At 64.6% G+C, this 19853-nt stretch overlaps 1 protein-coding gene across 1 annotated transcript in view; it reads right to left on the minus strand.

The window, feature by feature from the left end:
• Nucleotides 1-19853, minus strand: part of LOC103346846 (cadherin-4) — a 338792-nt gene that overhangs the window by 23069 nt on the left and 295870 nt on the right. Inside the window, exon 7 of the mRNA XM_070051648.2 lies at nucleotides 9574-9746. Within this exon, the coding sequence (XP_069907749.1) occupies nucleotides 9574-9746 (173 nt within the window). The remainder of the gene's footprint in view (nucleotides 1-9573; nucleotides 9747-19853) is intronic.

Below are 19853 nucleotides of genomic sequence, written 5' to 3' on the forward strand. Positions count from 1 at the left end.
AGTGGAAGACACGTGGAGCTGGAGGTGGGCAGGCAGGCTCCGGCACCAGGGTGGGAGGGGGCCTGGGGTCCCCGCTGTGTCCCACCCAGACCCTCGTGACCGTGGCTGTGGGTGGAGCCTGCCTCCTGCCCTCAGGTCTCCTCCCGCGACCCTGCTGCTAGTCCGGGGCTTGGGAAGAGGAGCTGCCCGGAGGGGCAGGACACAGCCGGGACCTGTGCACTGATGGCCCAGGGAGAGGCAGGAGGGCGGCAGTCGGCCCCGCAGGGGATGCCCGCGTGGGCAGAGCGGTGCGGCAGGGCCAGGTCTGCAGGCCTGGGTGCTGCCCGGGACGTGACTCGGCCGTGGCCTGCAGCTCGCGCTGCCCCACCCCTCCCTCAGCACCAGCGTCTCCCCTCCCCTCCCCTCCCCTCCGCCCTGCCATGCTCGATTCACGCTCTTACAGTCACTCAGCAAACGCTGACTGGCCGCTTGACCCCAGAGCCACGTCCTGCCCTCCTCAGCCAGGCCTGGCCCTCCTGGAAGGCCCAGGCGTCCCGGCTCCCTCACCTAGCACGATGGCTCCCCCCACCATTGCCCAGCCGCCCCGGATACGGCACGCTTGGAACTGGTCTTCCACGTGTGGCAGGCGTGTGTTCACACGTGCAGCATGCCCGTGGCCTTGAGCGTCAGGGCCCTGCCCGTGGCCCAGAGTGCTTCTCCCCGGCGTCTGTCTCAGGATCCTGACCCTCCTGTCATCAGAGCAGAGACCACCCTCTCCGTCCCTGACAGCTTCTGTCCGTGGCCGCTTCCCCCTTCGCCCGTGGCCCGCAGGCGCTCGCTCTGCAGTGCTGCTGCTCTGAGCTGTGGCTCTGCCTCCTGCTGGGTGCTGCTGAGACCCTGGGGACGGTGCCACGGGGGCCAGGCTGGATGCCCATCCCGGCGCCAGGCACCGGGCGACCTGGCGAGGGTGTGTGAGCTCCGAGCGTGGCATCTCCTGCGTCCAGCTGCCAAGCGCAGCAGCACTGCACAAGCCGTCGTGTGCCCGGGCGCTGGCCACGGCCACCTGGCCCTGCCCCCCGAGTGCAGTGAGCAGGCTGCCTGAGGGGGTGGCCGTGGCCTCGCGTGGGAGCGTCCAGGGGTTTCCTCCGCTCCTGGGACAGACGTGGACATCACGGTGGCCTTTTCCAGAACTGGCCGGCGGAGTGGCCTGGGCTCCACCGGGCTGGGCTTCTCCTCCTCAGGGCCCCCGGCAGCCCCTCCCTTGGGACAGGTCTCGGCTCTGCTCTGTGTCCTTGTGCACGCGGCCGTCCCCTGTCCCCTCTGCCTCGTGGCCCTGACAGAAGGGGCCAGACTGAAGCCACGAGTGACACAGGCGTGGCAGAGAGGGAAGAGAGCCTTAGGGCTGGCCCCCAGGGGCACCGCCGTGTCGTCTACACTGCCCGACCTCACCCTCCCAGTCCTCCTGGCCTCAGCCGTGGAGCCGAGGCCTGGACACGGGGCCAACCTGGCTGCTGCACACAGAATGCACCGGAGGGGATAGGAACACAGGAACACGTGTGCAGTGTGTGTTCATGTGTGTGTAGGTGCGCGCATGCGTGCACACCCGTGTCTGCGTGTTTGAGTGTGCATATAGCATGCTTGCATGTGCGTGATGATGCACACGAGTGTATACACACGCACACGCATGCACATGTGCCTTTATGCACACACGTGCATGCATACTTACATGTGTGTACACATGTCTGTAAGTATGCACGTACATGTATGTTGCGTGTGTGTCTATGCACATAGGTATATGTGTGTGCATGTGCACCTGTGAGCATTTGTATGGCAGCCGACTGCCACTAGAGGGCGGGCTGGCCTTGCTTTCGGGAGGAGTGGCCGCTAAGCCAGCAGGAAAGATCCTCAGGGCCCACGGGGCCTCCCAAGGGCGGGGCCTCGGGGTCGGCCAGGTCCGTGGGGCAGGGCCCTGGGGAGGCAGGGGTCAGGCCGATCCCAGCCAGCTGCCTCCTTGGAAATGGCGGTCGGGGCCAGCCCAGCCCAGCCCAGGCCCGGGGCCCCACAGGTGCTCTGGCCGGCTGCAGGGCACGGCCGGGCAGCTGCAACGTTTTTATTCGGAAGCTCAGACAGGACTGTGGGAGGCGGGGGAGGGGAGCCCTGTGTTGGGGTGCCCAGTGCCCCCTCCTGTTTGTAGACGCCACTCTCTGCGTGAACCGGGAGCGACTCCGCCTCTTTGCAGATGATGCAACTGATCCTTGGAAGGCCAGAGGACGCCCTGAGGCCAGCGCTGGCGAGGGGCTCTGTGGGGTCCAGCGACCCGCCTCCAGGCTCGTGGGACCCACAGACGGCACAGGACTGGGGTGGAGTCCAGCGACCCGCCTCCAGGCTCGTGGGACCCACAGACGGCACAGGACTGGGGTGGAGTCCAGCGACCCGCCTCAGGCTCGTGGGACCCACAGACGGCACAGGACTGGGGTGGAACTGTGCAGCTGGGCTGGCACTGGGCAGTTCTGAATGTCCAGGCCGCCCCTGCTGGTCCCCTGTGGGTGTCCCCAGCTGCCCGGTGCGCTCTCCGGTGCAGGGCGCGTGTGGCAGGTGCCCCGGAGTCCACCACGCCAGGTGCAGAGCAGGTGCAGGGAGTTGTTAAGAGAGATCTGGCCTGGGCACCAGGAGCGGGGAGGCGGGGACTCACCCCCCGCAGCGGCCAGCACCGCGGAGAGCCGGAGCGGAGCAGCCTGGCGCGCCCTGTTCCCGGGTGCAAGTCCGGGAGTGGCTGTGGGGGCTGCATCGTGGTGGGACTGCAGGGGCAGAGTCGGGCAGGGAACTGGGTCCTGCAGCCAGGCCGCCGTCTCGTGCCCCCCCCCCCCCTTCCGGGGGACCGTGCCGTCTCTCTCTCGGCCGAGTTCTGCCTGTGTGGGTGGCGAGTGGACCCCCCAGGAGAGACAGCTCCTGGAAGTCCCGGAAACACGGGGAAGCAGACATCCTGAATCCCAAGTGCCACGGCCAAGGTCCTGCCAGGCAAGTCCAGCTGTTCCTGGATGTTCTGGGCATTTGCTGGGAGTTGGTGCCTGGCCCGGGCCCCACCCTGCGGCAGCTCCAAGCAGCTCCTGTGGGGAGTCTCACGTGCTTCCACGTTTCTCTGCACCTCCTACAGAAGAGCCGGGCTGCAACCTTCGGCTCCCTGGCTGCCACCTGATCCCTGTCCATGGCTGCCCCCCGCGCACCCACCCCAGGACACAGGCTGCACAGGCCCAGGGCGGAGCCGCATGGCTGGGACAGCCCACAGCGCGCCCTCCGACTCCCTGATCCTGCCCTCAGCCCCATGGCCACCCTCGCCGAGGAAGCCGAGAGCCCCACACAGGTGGTCACCGGGGTCCCCCCAGCTGTTTCAAACCCAAACCCGTCCTCAGCTCCCCACTCCGTCCGAACGCAAGCAGCAGCTGGGTTTGGCCGCTTCCTGTGGGCATCGGGCGCCCTGGGGCCCAGGGTCCAGCAGGGAAGCTGCTTCCCGTCCCGGGGGCTCCATGCCCGGGCAGCTGGGACGGGGCAGCGTCCACTGAGCGTCGCCCAGCCGTGGGCAGGGGTCACGGCGCGTAGCAGGGAGAAAGCAACAAGACCCTGTCAGCTGCGGTGCGCACGCCCACCCCAGCCTGGAGGGCGAGGGGGCGTGGTGCCGGCTCCCACCTGCAAGGTCCTGTGGTGAGTGAGCCCGGGGTGTCTCATCCCCCCTGACACTACTGGGCACAGAGCCAAGCTGGGCCAGCCCACCAGCCGGGGGCATCCTGAGCTCTCGGACCGCAGGTCCCCACCGCCATGGCCGAGGTGTGGGTCCACCTGCACGGTTCTGTCTCGCGGGCAGGGGAAGAAAACGGGAGAGAAGCAGCCTGGAGCCGAGCCTCAGCCCCGCGGTCATCAGGCAGGAAAGCCGGGCCTGGCGAGCGCCCAGGTCCCCGCTGCCTGCACCAACATCCAGCGCCAGCCAGTGGCGAGCGGCCCCTCGCGGCCCCCAGCCTCTGCTCTCCGCCCCAAGCACACCGCACACCTCCAGTGGCTTTCGAACGAGCGTCTCCACTGGGAACATTCCCAGGCCACCGCCTCTGGGCAGCAGACAGAGCACCCTGGTCCCGTCCTCCTGGGCAGCTGCCTGCCTGGACCTCAGAGGCCAGGCTTGCTCCTTGTCCCGGGGCCTCCCTGCCCCTCAGTGGTGACTCTGTGGGTGCCGCGGCTCCCTTGCCCCCCACCCCCAGGGTCTGGCACCCGAGCCCGCACCCCACTGGCTGCCCCAGGCTTTCTGGTCTTTCCTAACACACACGCTCAGAGGCCGGGGTGGCCCGCCCTGGCCCAGGCCAGCCCCACGCTCGGGGTGCAGGGCTGTCACGGCAAGGGCAGCTCGCAGCGGTGGTGGGGGTGGAGCCTGCACCCAGGGCTGGTGGGAGGGGTGGACGCCGCAGCGGCACACGGGGTGGGCCCTCCGCCATCTCCCCCCCCCCCCCACGGTGCAGCTGCCATGTCCCAGCATGGAGCCTGCACTGGACCCGCCTTGCGGAGCTGTGCTCAGGGGTCAACATCCCATCACCGTCTGTGGGCACGGGGCCAGGCCGGTGAGAGGGAGGGCGAGGTTGTGGGTCCTGTTCAGAGTAGGCAGGGGGCCTCCAGGAGGAGGTGACCACTGAGGTGAGCAGAGGAAGAAACCAGGCCCTTGGGGCTGGGAAAGGGATGCGTCTGCGTGGTGGGGGAGGGTGGCTGGGGAGGGGGTTGGGGGCAGGGCGGTCCTCAGTGCGGGACAGTGGGGGCGTGGATCACGGACCACCTGGGGAATGTGAGCGCCAAGTCCCGAGAGCCGGGATGTGCTCAGTTTGGCTGCGCACCTGCGTGTCACCTGCAGGGGGCAGCAGGGGTGTCCCCTGGAAGGGCAAGCAGCCAGCTGGGTGGGCGCGTGGGGGGCACGGGAGGAGCGGACAAGGCTGGCGACGCCATCCTGGTCTCTCCCCAGCCCCCCGGGGGGGTCCCGTTTCCGAGAGCAGGGATGCCCCACTCTTCCTGGTTAGCTGGGACCAGCTGAGGGAGGGGCTGCGGGGGCCTGAGGCAGCCCCTGGGCCGGGCAGGGGCTGCCCGCGGGGGGCCTGGCTTGCTCGTTGAGCGTGGTCAGGGTGCTGACCGGCAAAGGCCACTCTCACAAAGAAAAGAGGAACCAAACACAGCAGTCCTTCCTCCTGGCTCACACGGTCCCGCATGCAACAGAGCGGGGCCCTGCGTTCGTAAGAGCCCACGGCTTCCCCCAGCATCCGAGGTTCGGGGGAGCCCCTGCCCTGCAGCCTCGCGGAAGCTCCTGTAGACGGAGGCCGCACGTGGGCTCCCTGGCAGCCCGTGCTCAGGAGGCGCTGTGCAGCGGGCGGCTTAGCCTCGCACACAGAGCAGGCGAGAGCGGGGTGGCTGGCGCTGGCTGCGGGCTGTTGGGTTCAACTGTTGCTGAACCCATACTGATTTTCACGGGATTTCTCTCTCCTCCGGAAGACCCGCCCTGCAGCAGCAGCGCGCAGAGCTGTGGGAGCCAGAGGCGGCGCAAGAGCTCTGTGTCCAGTGTCCACGACGCGGCAGCTGCCCACAACCCCCTTCCCACGGCCATAGCCCCCAACCTGGCCACAGATGCACCCTCCGTGGTCACAGCCCCTGACTGCTCCCTCCGTGGTCACAGCCCCCGACCCGGCCACAGACGCTGCCTCCCGTGGTTACAGCCCCCGACCTGGCCACAGATGCTTCTTCAGTGGCCACAGCCCCCGATCCAGCCACAGACGCTGCCTCCCGTGGTCACAGCCCCCAATTCAGCCACAGACACTGCCCCACCCAGTCACAGCCCCTGACCTGGCCACGGACTTTCCCTCCATGGTCACAGCCCCTGACCTGGCCACAGACACTGCCCTCCATAGCCGCAGCCCCCGACCCTGCCACAGATGCTTCTTCCGTGGTCACAGCCCCTGATCCAGCCACAGACACTGCCCCCCCAAGTCGTAGCCCCTGACCTGGCCACAGACGCTGCCTCCATGGCCACAGCCCCCAATCTGGCCACAGATGCTGCTCCCTGCAGCCACAGTCTCTGATCCAGGTGTAAGCGGTGCCCTAACTCCCTAGTTCGTGCCACTGTGCACCCTGGCCAGGGTAGGAACCCTCTCTGGGCTCAGCTGCCAAGAGGAGCCACAGCCCGTGTGCGGGAGGGTGGGCAGCGCCGTCACCCAGACCCCTGGCCCAGCGGTCAGAGCAGCAGCCTGCACACCTCGAGGCCCTGTGGCCCTGCGGCTGCTGCGAGGCCCCACGCGCTGTGCACTAAGGAGGCCCTGGGCCTGCAGCTTGGTGGGCACGGGGCCCCGCATCACCCCAGCCCTGCCCGCCCTGCCTAGGCCTCCCCGCTCGCCTCCTACTGTGCCTGCCACTCCTCCCCTGGGAAGGCAGCGCCACCCCCACGCCTGCCAGCAGCGCGGACAGTGGACCTCCCCGAGGGAGGACACGTTCTCATATGCTCTGTCCCCTGCGGCAGCCACATGGCTTTCGTGGCCACCGTGGCCTGGGGTGTACCTGGCAGGAGAGGAATGCTGAAGTCTCTCAGAGGTTCTTGACCCAAACTTGCACGCCCACGTGACTGGCAGCACCCAGCCACGGGCCCTTCCTTCTTCCTCCCCTTCCTCCTCCTCCTCGTGTTCTCTCGCTGCCAGGCAGGGACCCCAAGAAGAGAGAGGGCTGGACAGACGCAGCCACGTGGGAGCCGTGGCCTTGTCAGGAGGTTGGGTCTTTGTAGACAGAACCAGTGAACATCAGGTTGTACTGGGCTGGGTGGGCCCTGAGCCTGCGGCTGGCGTCCTTCTAAGAAGAGGGCGACAGTCAAGGAAGCGGGAGGCAGAGACCAGGGCAGGGCAGCCGCAAGCCAGGACCTCCAGGGGCCCCCGGAGCTGGGACAGGAGGCGAGGAGCTGCCCGCAGCCTGCAGAGGGCGGTGTCTGCCCCACCCACATCTGGGTTTTAGACTCCGGGTCTCCAGACTGAAAGAACAAACCCTGGGTCCAGCTGGCTGCTTGGTCAGCTCAGTCCCAGCCGGCAAGGACAATGCCAGCCGTGGCCACTCCCACGTTCCCTGCCGTGTCTGCAGCACGTGGCGCCACGTGGTTTCCTTTGTGGCCCCTGGCACCTTCAGGAGCTGGGTTTTTGGTGACTTTGTCCTTGCCTGCTGCCCCCAGCGAGCGGGGCACTGCCTGCGGCACCTGCTGCTGTCTTCCCTGCAGCCCTGGCCGCTTCCTGCACACAGTAGGTGTTACCAAAAGTTCTAGATTGCGAGGAGGAATCTCCCTCTGGGAGGGGCTGTGATGACTCGAGACGAGTCAGGGTAGAGGGCAGGGCTGGTCCCACAGCCTCTGAGCTCTCCGAGCTGCCAGACTCCTCCGCAGAGGTGCAGGGGTGCAGAGGTGCAGGGGTGCAGAAGTGTGGAGGTGCAGGGGTGCGGAGGTGCGGAGGTGTAGCAGGTGCAGAGGTGCAGGGGTGCAGAGGTGTAGCAGGTGCAGAGGTGCAGGGGTGCAGAGGTGCGGAGGTACAGCAGGTGCAGAGGTGCAGGGGTGCAGAGGTGCAGGGTGCGTGCAGAGGTACAGCAGGTGCAGAGGTGCAGAGGTGCGGAGGTGCAGAGGTGCAGAGGTGCAGGGGTGCGTGCAGAGGTACAGCAGGTGCAGAGGTGCGGAGGTGCAGGGCGCAGGGGTGCAGAGGTGCAGGGGTGCAGAGGTGTAGCATGTGCAGAGGTGCAGGGGTGCAGGGGTGTGGAGGTGCAGGGGTGTAGCAGGTGCAGGGGTGCAGGGGTGCAGAGGTGCGGAGGTGCAGAGGTGCAGCAGGTGCAGGGGTGCAGAGGTACAGCAGGTGCAGAGGTGCGGAGGTGCGGAAGTGCAGAGGTGCAGGGGTGCAGCAGGTGCAGAGGTGAAGCAGGTGCAGGGGTGAAGCAGGTGCAGAGGTGAAGCAGGTGCAGGGGTGCAGAAGTGAAGCAGGTGTAGCAGGTGCAGAGGTGCAGGGGTGCAGAGGTGCAGGGGTGCGGAGGTGCAGGGGTACAGAGGTGCAGAGGTGTGGAGGTGAAGCAGGTGCAGGGGTGCCGCGGATGTGTTCCCCACACGATGGGGGCATGGAGAGGGCAGGCAGCGAGTGGCCCGGCCCAGCGCCCCTCCCGTGCGCCCGAATGGCTCTGGGTCAGGGGGCCGCATTCAGACAGGCACCCTCCTCAGTCCTTTGGGCACGACGCGTCCTGGAGCCCCCCCCAAGACTGACCGCAGCCAGGGCACAGGAGCCAGGGCCTCGTCCGGTCACTGGGCGGTCACAGGGGCTCGCAGGCTCTCCGGGCCCTGCGCTCCATCCCAATCCCCACGGGACACAGTCTCACCCAGGTCGCTCCCAAGAAAGCTCGGACTGTGCAACCCACCGCGTAGGCCTCACCCCGCTGCCTCCCGACCCTCAGCTGGCGTGGCTGCCCCGTTTCACAGGTGCACGGCCCTGTCCACAACCACGCAGCCTGCGAGGACCAGGGCTCAGCTGCCTGCCCCGGAGGCCACCCCGATTTCTGGCCAAGCCCCGTGGCTAGGAAATGGGTCACACCCTTCCCAGGTGCGGGGGTGTGGGGACTTCCACGTGACCGCCCCTGCTCAGAGGTGAAAGGCGGGGGCGCCAGTGCAGAGGGAGGGTCCCCTCGGGCGGGCAGCCGGGACCTGGGAACGGGGGACCTGCCACTGCCTCGCCAGCCTCGGCCCCACGAAGGCCAGCAGCAAGCCCCAAGCATGGCCTGCAGCCCCAGCTCACGGGGCCCTGCAGACCCGGGAAGGAGGCCTGCGGCACTTGCAGAAGCGGCCGAGGCAGACAGAGGAGAGCTGGGGGCCACCCAGACAGCGCGCGCTGCTGGGAGGGGCGGCCGTGGCTCACACACGGTCCCCGGAGCAGCCGCCGCCGTTTGCTCCGAGCCCAGCGAGGTGGCTGCACCAGCCCCTGGAGCCCAGCGCCCTGGTAGGGAGAGGACCTCCGAGGTCCCCGGGCATCCGGGCTGCCCGGGAGCGAGAGCTGAGCAGGGGGAGGCGGGTGAGCTCTGTCCTGGCGCTGCTGGTGGGCAGTCATGATGTCACTTCCAGGCCCCGGCGTGTGCCAGATGCCGCAGGTGCTCCTGCGCTTGGTGGGGCTCCACGGGCAGAAGCAAGCCCGCCCCGGCTCACCCTCCCTGGGTTGGCTCTGGGTCTGGGTGGGGAGGAGGAAGCCGATGCCACAGACGCTGGGGCCGCGAAGGCTTGGGAGGTCCCAGAGCCCCTCGCCAGACAAGGGCCGGGCGAGTCAGGCCCCGATGGCCCCAGGCCCGGTGCAGCTGCTGCCCCTCCACACCTGCTTGCTCGGCTCCTGGTGGGGGTTGGGGGACTCACCCCTGCTTTCCTGAGCCCCTTACCCCTGGCTGCCCCAGGAGAGCTCACAGGCGCCAGCCTAGGGGCTGCCGAGGCCCTGTCCGGTCTTTCTCCTCCTGAGGGCCTGGCCGCCCTGCGCCTTCCCACTGTGCACCCGCAGGCACGCCTGTCCCCACGTGACCCACACGCCGCCTCACCTCACGGTCCAGGCCGGCCGCCACCGTCACAATGTCCCCCGTCTCACTGTTGATGGTGAACATGTTCTGGGAAGGGCTCTGAGGGCTCTGTGTCACGATGCGGTACCGCACCATCCCGTTGGCCGTGGTGCTGTCGTCGGCGTCGTTGGCCGTGACCGTCATCACGTAGGTGCCTGGAACCGAGAGAGCTGCTCAGACGGAGGTCACCCAGCACACGGGTGCCGCCCCATGCACACACCCCCGGCAGGCATCACCAGTCGATCTCAGAGCTCTCCCCTGAGACTGAGGTAACTCCGGCCTCCTTCCCACCCCGTGAACGGGACACCTGCCAGTCCTCAGAGATGATGCCAGAGGGCACACCTGCCGCCCCTGCCCCCCCCACTGAAGGGTTTCTCCCAGACCCGAACGCCCCTTTGAGGCCACGGGCCCCAGGTGCACAGGGCTGAAGGCCCAGCACTGTTCTCTGAGCCCACAGAGGGCTGGCCTGGAGAGTGCAAAGGGTCGGTGCTGCGGCGTAGCGGGCAAAGCCACTGACTGCAGCACTGGCATCCCACGTGGGTGCCGGTTCCAGTCCCGGCTGCTCCACTTCTGATCCAGCTCCCTGCTAATGCTCCTGGGAAAGCAGTGGAAGATGGCCAAGTGCTTGGACCCCACACCCATGTGGGAGACCTGGAAGAGGCCCCTTGCTCCTGGCTTTGGCCTGGCACAGTCCCTGCCACTGCGGCCACTTGGGGAGTGAACAGAGCATGGAAGCTCTCTCTCTCTATTTCTCCATCTCTCTCTCTGTAACTCCTTCAAGTATATAAATAAAATAAAGATTTTTTAAACAAGGGAGGGTCTCAGAGGTACGTCATAAGAAAAACAAGACCTCATTCAGACTGGGTATACAGAAGGTGCATAATAAATTATTGAGCAAGACACTGTGGGGAGCAACCCTAGCCGTGACCCCTTGGGGGGCCAAGGTGCAGGAACGCGGAGTTAGGGAGTGACTCCAGGGGCATGATGGGACATGCGGCCGTGAGCGTTTCCTGGCCGATGAGGTTGGGCCCGGGGTGCAGGTGTACTGTTCCCACCTACGTCCACTTGGTGGGGGTCAGGGTCTGCAGTGGACGCCGCACAGTCCCCTGCCTCTGAGCTCAGAGTTCAGTCTCCCAGGCCTCCTTGCCCCGGGCAGGACATGACCAGGACGGCCCTGGCCCTGTGCAGCGACGGACGGTTGATGTGTTTCGAGCCGGTGATGGGGCGGGGTGTGTGTGGGAGTCACAGCTGTGTCCTCCCTGCTGTGTTTGGCTGGGCCAGCGTGTGAGGTCGGGGGCTGTGGACATTCCATGGCCACGAGGGAGCAGATGCTGGGACAGGGCCATCCTGGAGGAAGCGGAACCGAGGGGCACTCGGGGGCCGCGTCTCCCAAGAGGAGGGCCTGCAGCCCCTGGATCAAGCCGAAGGTGCTGGCCAACGACTGAACACTCAGCCATGCGTCGCTCCCTGTCCCACGCCTTCCCACCACGTGCAGCCCTGCGTCCCGACAGCCTCACGCTCCCAGCCCTGCGCCGGCGCCCACTGCTGGAGTCTCGCCTCTTCCTGGTTCCGTGCTCTTTGCTCGGTTCCGTGTTCCCTGCTGTGGGAACCACTCGCTGTCCCGCCTCCCAGGGCGCCAGGCGCTCGGGAAGAAAGAGCCACAAATCCTTCCTCAAACTTGCAAGCTCCGAGAGAACGTTCTGGAAGCAGCACACTGCGCAGGCACCGGAGGTCCAGCCTGCCTGTGTCTGTCCTGCAGGCTTTACTTGCTGCCCACAAGGCTCCCGGGCCACCTGGGCTCACCCTTCCCTGGGCAAGGACAGCGGTGGTCCCCGGGGGCAGCTCCGATCCCACACGGCCGACCAGAGCTGCTCACTGGTTTCTGGCTAGTTATAAATGCACGAAATCTAAGCTGCCCTTTTTTTCTAAGCTCAGGAACTTGCTTTTGAAAACCAAGCGAGATCCCTTGGACAATTTTCTCGTTGCAGAGTGAAAGCACATTTGCGGTATCCAGCAAGTGCTCACTGGACAACAGCGCACGGCAGCAGCAGAGACCGTGAGGACGCCGGCCCCGAACGCCTGCCCGAGACCGGGATGGGGCCTTCCAGGAAACGGCCTGAACTCCGCTCATCCGGGGGTAGAGCCCCCCTCCACTGGTTCACTCCCCACAGGCCTGCGGCGGCTGGGGCCTGGCCAGGCCGAAGCAGACGCCAAGAACTTCGGCCATGCCACCCTGAACGTGCCTGATCTCATTTGATCTCGGACCAAAAGATTGAGTGTACGCACGGTCAAAGCCCAGCAGAGCCCTGACCCCCAACGGCCTGGCCCCCAGGAAGCCCAATCCTCTGCACACCAGCACCAAAGGCATTCGCTGTCCGCACCGAGCTCCTGGGACCAGCCCTCCACCCACACCCACTCCACCAGTAACCACTCAGTCAGGTTCCCAGCCTGGGACCCCAGCATCACCTAAGGTCCCCCAGCCAGGGACCCCAGCCGTCACCACAGTGACCAGCCGGGACCCACAGTGACCAGCCCAGGGCCCACAGTGACCAGCCGGGACCCACAGTGACCAGTCCAGGACCCACAGTGACCAGCTGGGACCCACAGTGACCAGCCCAGGACCCACAGTGACCAGCCGGGACCTCGGCCGTCGTCTTGAGGCTGCTGTTCTGAGTGAGACTGGGAGGCGGCCAGGCCCTGCCACTCCTGAAAGTCCAGGAAGCCAATCGATCACCTCTGACCTCTGACCCCTGACATGAGTAGCACCTGGCTACTCACTGAGCGTCCACTGTCCTGAGCTTTGGCTTCACTTCCTTCGGGGACGAGCCAGAGCCCATTCGACGTGTCCCCGAGCCACCACCGAGGAGTGCCCGGTGGTGAGCCCTGTGCAGCGTGCCCGGCTAGCAGCCCAGGCGCTTCTCTGAAGCCCCCTCCTCCGCCGGCCTCCAGGACCTGCCAGGCCACGTCTCCGCGGTCACATCTGGCTCGCGCCGGTTTGCTCTCTGCACATGTCACATTGTCACCGGTGGCAACTGGACAGCGGCACCTGCAGCCTGGCCGCACGTGAGTCGGATTGGATGGGTGAGCTCGGGTGTCCCACATCAGGGCCACGGTGGCCACGCTTGGGTGGCACACGGCAGGGCCACGGCGGCTGTGCCAGGAGGGACCCTGACAGGCACACACGCTCCCTCTGGCCACGTGACGCTTTGTGCCACCGCAGGACGCTGCCAGCAGGGACCGCCCTGGCTGCTGAACCCCAGGACGACCCCACTGTGGACTGTGGCCTCCTGAACCGGGAGCCGCAGCACCGCCCCCTTCACACGTAGCTCGTCTGGGCACGCGTGGAGTTCAGGAAAGCCGTCCACAGTCACGTCCGAGGTCCAGCGGGGCGTGAGCCGTGCAGGGACAGAGTCACAGCGGCCATGCTCGGGGAGCCCCTGCTGACGCCAACCTGACTGTGGTAGGGCCGGGGGTGACAGCTAGGAGCTTGCATGGGAGCGCGTGGTGTCCTGGGCCCCAGTCCTGGCCCTTCCCCGGCTGTCCTGACCCCCCGGAGCCCTCTGGGCCCAGAGGTGCCGAAGGCACAGTGTCCCCGGTGGCGTCTGCTGGGAGCTGGCGACTGCTCCGTGCACGGCACCTCTGCCGTCCCTCGTGGGCCGGAACAGCCACGCTTCCTCCTCCTGTGGAGAACAGGGCCGCCCTGAGCATCTGGGACGGCAGGAGCCTGGCTGCCAGTGTCCCCTGCTGACCCGCTCGCCTCCCCCCCCCACCCGGCCGGAGCCGAGGCAGCACTGGGCTGTGAGCCCCGGGCTGCCCCTCCCACCATGCTGGGAAAGCCGTGGGAGGGGCCCTCGGCAGAGAGCTGGGCCGGCGGCTCCTCGCCACGTTGGCACTGAGGGTGCTCACGTTGGTGGCGTCTGTGCTGAAGGGGTGCTAAGCTGAGTCCCCGTCTGGAGGCTCAGGCAAGGAGGGAGCGGGCCCAGGCCCCTCTCCCGCTGGGGGGCGTGCAGTTTGCTAGCAGGTGCGGTGGCGGCGGGGGGGTGCCTTTGTGCCGGGCTCCAGGTGGGGGAGGCTGCCTCTCCCCGGGTGGTGCTGGCGTCGGCCGGTAGATGGCGCTCACAGGTGTGGGGCAGGGCAGGGCGTGGGGCAGGGCAGGTGCTCCCGCCCACGGCTGCCTAGGAATTCACGTACCAGGGCTGCCAGGCGCCTGCGAGGATTAATTTCACAAGTCTTAAATTGCAGTTTAATTTGAAAACTAATTCAGCCCCATAACTGGCTTTCTGCTGAGACCACTGAGGATAAAGATTTAAGTTCTTAATATTCAGACGATCGTCAAGGGCCCCGCCGTCCATCTCGGGGCTCCGGGGCTCTCCCGCACGGGAGTGAAAGAAGGAAGCGAGGGAGCCCCCTGATGGTGGGAGCTATGGAAGCGGAAGTCTGCGTTGCCTGGTTAAGGCCGCCTTGGCTGCTATTTATCTAAAATGACATTCATTTCGAGGTTTGTAACACAGGCCTCCCTGCGGGTTTGAGGGGCTAGGCGGGCTGGACAGTTCCAATTAGAGACTTTTAGTTAAGAAACAATCAATACGGGGCATCTTCTCACGGGCAGCTCCTGCAATGCACAGAGCCCGGTCTGCACCACCCTGGGCCGGGACGACGCGGCTGCAACGCCGGACGGAGACGTGGAGACGGACTGCTCCCGGGCCCGCGAGCTCCTCATCCGAGGCCTTGAGTGACAGGAAGGAAAGCAGGTCCCAGGTGAGTGATTCCGCGGACTTGGCAGGACAAATGCCCGCTGGCTCCCTGCTGCCCCCAAGCCGGGGCTGAGCCACAGGCCTGGCAGCCCTGCCTCCCCGCTCTGCGTCCATGCAGACCCCAGGTGGTCCCCACATAGCCCCCTCCCCGAGCTCCCTCGGACTTCTAGGATGCAGCCCTGGGCTCGTCCGCCAGGTCCAGATGCCCCCGAGCCGCCATCCACGCCCACCCCTGCCCAGGCGCACGGGGTGAGGAAGTGCGGGCAGCCTAGGGGTGGCGACCACGGCCGACTGAGCGCTCGTAGCCTGGAGGACGGCGTGAGGAGGCTGGCCCGGGGCAGTGGGCGCTGACGTGTGTGCAGAGGTGGGTGGGAGCTGCGTAGAGGTGAGGGGGGCGTTCCAGGCCGAGGGCATGGCCGGGCACGGAGCTGCCGTCGGGCGCAGCGCGGTGCCCCTGAGTTTGCTGTTTGCGCTCCCTGAAGGAGCCCGTTCCAGCGGCAGCTGCGGCCTTTGGGAGACCTGCGGGCACCTGGGGGTGGTGGTGGTGCCGAACGCACTTGCTACGGTCAGAACCCCCGGCTCCGTCTCTCAGAGCCAGCGTCGCAGGGGCTCACCCGGGCCTCCTGATGACGTAAATGCCAGGATGTGACAGCAGGGACCGGCCCGGTGACAGCGCGGCTCAGGGAACCGTGTGGGGGTGGGGGTGGGGGTGGAACGGGCGTGGCGGCCTTGAGGGCAGCCTGGCTTGTGTGGCGCGGCAGGGGCTCCGCCAGGCCGGGGGCGCTCGTTCGGCGACTTGCCGCGTCGCTGTTGTTTGCTGGGGCCGCCTCCTTCGTGGGAAATCTGCCCTCGGGTGCAGGGAGCAGGTGCTGGCTCCCCCGCGCCGGAGCTGGCCTGGGACCTGCTGGTGTGGGGCGGGACGGCCTCCCAGCCTGGCCTCCGGTTGGCCATTGCAAGTGTCCTTCCAGGGTGGGGTCAGGCCTCCGGGAAGCCCCGGCCTGTTCCTGGTCTCCCTGGAGACCTCCCCGGAGAGTGGGCGGATCCCCAGCAGCTCACTGGCACCAGCGTCTCCTCAGGGGGACGCCCCTGCCGCTGGCCCGCCCCAGGCCAGAAGCTGCTGTCCTTGATGTTCGGCCAAGTGGGAATTTGTGCTAAGTCGGAAGAGCGCCCCTCTGAGTGACAGCTGTGGCACCAGGGCGGCCAGGGCCGTAACCCCGAGGACAGCAGGTGTCTGGACGCGTCCCACACGTGATCGGAGAGGGGCCGTTTGGGGGGCGGTGGGGGTGGTGGTAGAACTTAGAACTCTGCTGATCGGTCAGCACCTGCTGCTAACGACCACGGAGCGCGACTCCCCAGCCTCCCTGCCCCACGACGGGGCCGTTATCTCCCGCTTTGCTGCGAGGTAAGAGACGGGGGGCCGCCGTGGGCACCCTGTGGCTGCACGGGCCCGGTTGCGAGAGCACAGCCTGCGCCCGGCCGTCTCCTCCACTCTGCCCTGCGGAGCCAGCACCAGGACGGGGAGGCGCGGGCAGAGGACCGAGGGCAGAGCTGAGAGCCAGGAACGGGCCCCTGCCCGGCAACGTGTGACAAGGACATGAAGAGATTCCAGGCAGAGGCACAGCCTCCATGCGGGGCTGTGACAGAAATGAACCCAGACGTGGCTCCCGGCTCAGACCTGCTGTGGGGGCGTCCAGCAAAGCGCACGGGCCCACCGCTGGACACAGCCGGCTGTGAGACAGAAAGCACACCCGCCGCAGAGGATCACGGGCACAGCCGACTGTGAGAGGGCAACCCCGGAACGCACAGCTCAGCCCCCTGGGGGCGCCAGCCCCGGATCGCTGGGAGAACCAAGGCAGCTCCGGAGGGCTCAGGCTGGGTGGGGGCTTAGACACCAGTCCTGCGCCCGCCCCAGAAGCAGCGGCAAACCTTGGACTTTGTCAAAATTACGTTTCTGCCTCACAAAAGGGCCTGGGAGCAGGCGGGGGAGGGAGAGGAAGCCCCCCCGTGGCCGGGGCGTGGTGCTGGGCCACGTAAGGAATCTGCAGGGCTCGGCAGCCACCGGCTCGCTGAGTGGGCCGGGGACAGTGGCCGGGGACAGTGTTGGGGGCAGTGGCGGGGACAGTGGCCGGGGACAGTGGCGGGGACAGTGGACAGGGACAGTGGCCGGGGACAGTGGCCGGGGACAGTGGCCGGGGACAGTGGCCAGGGACACTGGCGGGGACAGTGGCAGGGGACAGTGGCGGGGAACTGTGGACGGGGACAGTGGTGGGGGACAGTGGCGGGGGACAGTGGCGGGGGCCACGCGGACAGCAGGCACGACCACACAGCTGCAGCAGGGAGCACAGCGAGGCAGCACCGCACAGCCGGCTGCATGGCCCGAGCCAAGAACAAGCGCACCAGGCGCCTGTCTGGGAAGGCGGCAGCGGGAGAGGCGCGGCCCCTCCTGTCAGACACGAGGGCTCCTTGCCAAACTGCCCGCCTGCCTCACTGCGCCAGGCAGTGGTGTCCTCGGGGCACTTTTCCCAGGGGAGCCAGGACCTGTCCCCAAATGATGCCCTGGCAGCTCCATTCACCACGGCCCCAGCCCGGGGCAGCCGAAGGCCCTTCCACGGGCAAGTGGTACACAGAGAGTTCTACATGGACACCGTGGACGGCCAACCAGCAGGACGTGTCAGGTCCACAGCATGGACGTCCACCCAACGAAATGTGTCAGGTCCACAGAATGGGCGTCCACCCAACGAAATGTGTCAGGTCCACAGAATGGGCGTCCACCCAACGAAATGTGTCAGGTCCACGCCACGGACGTCCACCCAGCAGGGCGTGTGGGGTCCATGCCACATCATTCTACGAAGCACAAAGCAAAAACCTGCCACATCATCACCACGGACTCCGCTCGGCAGTGCTTTGTGCCGTGGAATTCCACTCGCGCTTCCAGCCCTCCCACGGGATCCGCCCAGCCAGAGCCGTGCTGGGTGCAAACAGCCAGTCACACACGGGAGCAGTGTTGTGACTCCATTCAGTCGACGTAAAAACGACCAATCAGAGAGCTGGGGAACAGGAGAGCGGGTGCCAGGGGCTGGGGGAGGGGCGGGGGCGCTGTGGCTATGAGGGCAGCGGGAGGGGCCTCGGGTGCTCCAGGCATGGGCGGTGCTGCTGCAGCTGCTGACGTGAGGAGTGTGTGAGGCAGCACACACTCAGACACACTCACGGACTCACACTCACAGACAGCACACAGTTCACACTCAGCATACACACACTCACACACAGACTACACATATAATTCACACAGCACACACCCAGACACACTCACGGACTCACACTCACAGACAGCACACAGTTCACACTCAGCATACACACACTCACACACAGACTACACATATGATTCACACAGTACACACACCCAGACACACTCACGGACTCACACTCACAGACAGCACACAATTCACACTCACAGTATACACACACTCTCACACAAACAACACATATGATTCACACAGTACACACATCCAGACACACTCACACAATTCACACTCACAGTATACACACACACAGACAACACATATAATTCACACAGTACACACACTCAGACACACACTCACGGACTCACACTCACAGACAACACACAATTCACACAGTATACACACACTCACACTGACACACAGACAACACATGATTCACACAGTACACACACACACTCACAGACTCACACAGACAACACATGATTCGCACTCACAGTATACACACACTCACACAGACAACACATGATTCACACTCACAGTATACACACACTCACACTGACACACAGACAACACACACAATTCACACAGCACACACACTCAGAGACACACTCACCTGGACTCACACTCACAGACATAATCACAGACTCACATTCACAATACTCAATACACAGAAACACAGATTCACAGACACACTCAATACACACACTCACACTCACAGAGACATAATACACCTGCAGAAACACAGATCACACTCACATACAATACACACACTCAGAGGTAGACCCACATGGACTCACACAGAGACAATACACACAGAAACACAGGTTCACACACACACACAATACACACTCAGGGATACACTCACACACTCATGCATACTCAATACACAGATTCACACACACACCCTCATACACACTCACACTCAGAGACACACTCACATGGACTCATACTCACACAGACTGCACACACAGAAACAGATTCACACACTCAGTACTCACATAGATACACACAGATGCAATCACGTACTCACAATCACAATACTCAGCACACAGACACACAGACACACACTCACACTCACAGACTCACATTCACACCGATATAATGCACACTCACAGAAGCACACAGATTCACAGCACAATACACACTCACAGAGATACACACAATCACACTGACAGATATAATACACAGAAACACAGGTCCACACGCACAATACACACTCACACTGTGATACACTCATACTCATACACTCAATACAGACGGACACACTCAGTGCACACACACACTCAGACACACTCATGCTCAGGTAGACACACACTCAGTGCTTACTCGGGGATACTCTCACATTCACACTCACACACACTCAGAGACACACACATATACTCAATAGACTCAGACACATTCACACTTAGATACTCTCACACACACGTTTACACTCACACAGACACACACAATACTCCAGATACACCCTCACACAGACACACTCACTGAGAAACTCCAACGCCTGACACACACACTCATGAAGATTCACACTCACGCTCACACACACACACACACACTGATGGATACACAGACACATGCATCCAAACATGCACAGACACACAGACTCACATGCGTGAACACGTGGGCACACGCTCTTACTCCTACAGATACACACACAGACACACAGACACACACAGGCTCACATGTGTGAACACGTGGGCACACGCTCTTACTCCTACGGATACACACACAGACACACAGACACACACAGACTCACATGCGTGAACACGTGGGCACACGCTCTTACTCCTACAGATACACACTTACACAGACACACGTACACACACAGGCTCACATGCGTGAACACGTGGGCACACGCTCTTACTCCTATGGATACACACTTACACAGACACACAGACATACACAGACTCACATGTGTGAACATGTGGGCACACGCTCTTACTCCTACGGATACACACACACACAGACACACACACACGTACACACACAGAGACACACACGAGTGTGAGGGACACAGTGAGGTCTGAGCAAGGGCTGTGGGCTGTGCCAGTGCCAGCTTCCTGGTTGTGGCACCCTGAGTGTGAGTGTGTCTCTGTATATTATGTCTGTGTGTGAGTGTGTGAGTGTATCTCTGAGTGTGAGTGTGTGTTGAGTGTCTATGAATCTGTGATTCTGTGTGTATGTCTGTGTGAGTTTATGTCTACGTGAGTGCGTCTGTGTGATGGCTCTGCGAGACGTCACCCACTGGGGTCCCAGTTACGGAGTTTTA

This window comes from Oryctolagus cuniculus, chromosome 11 (genome assembly GCF_051225735.1).
Source record: "Oryctolagus cuniculus isolate XC-2025 breed Fujian yellow rabbit chromosome 11, ASM5122573v1, whole genome shotgun sequence".
Taxonomy (NCBI): Eukaryota; Metazoa; Chordata; class Mammalia; order Lagomorpha; family Leporidae; genus Oryctolagus; species Oryctolagus cuniculus.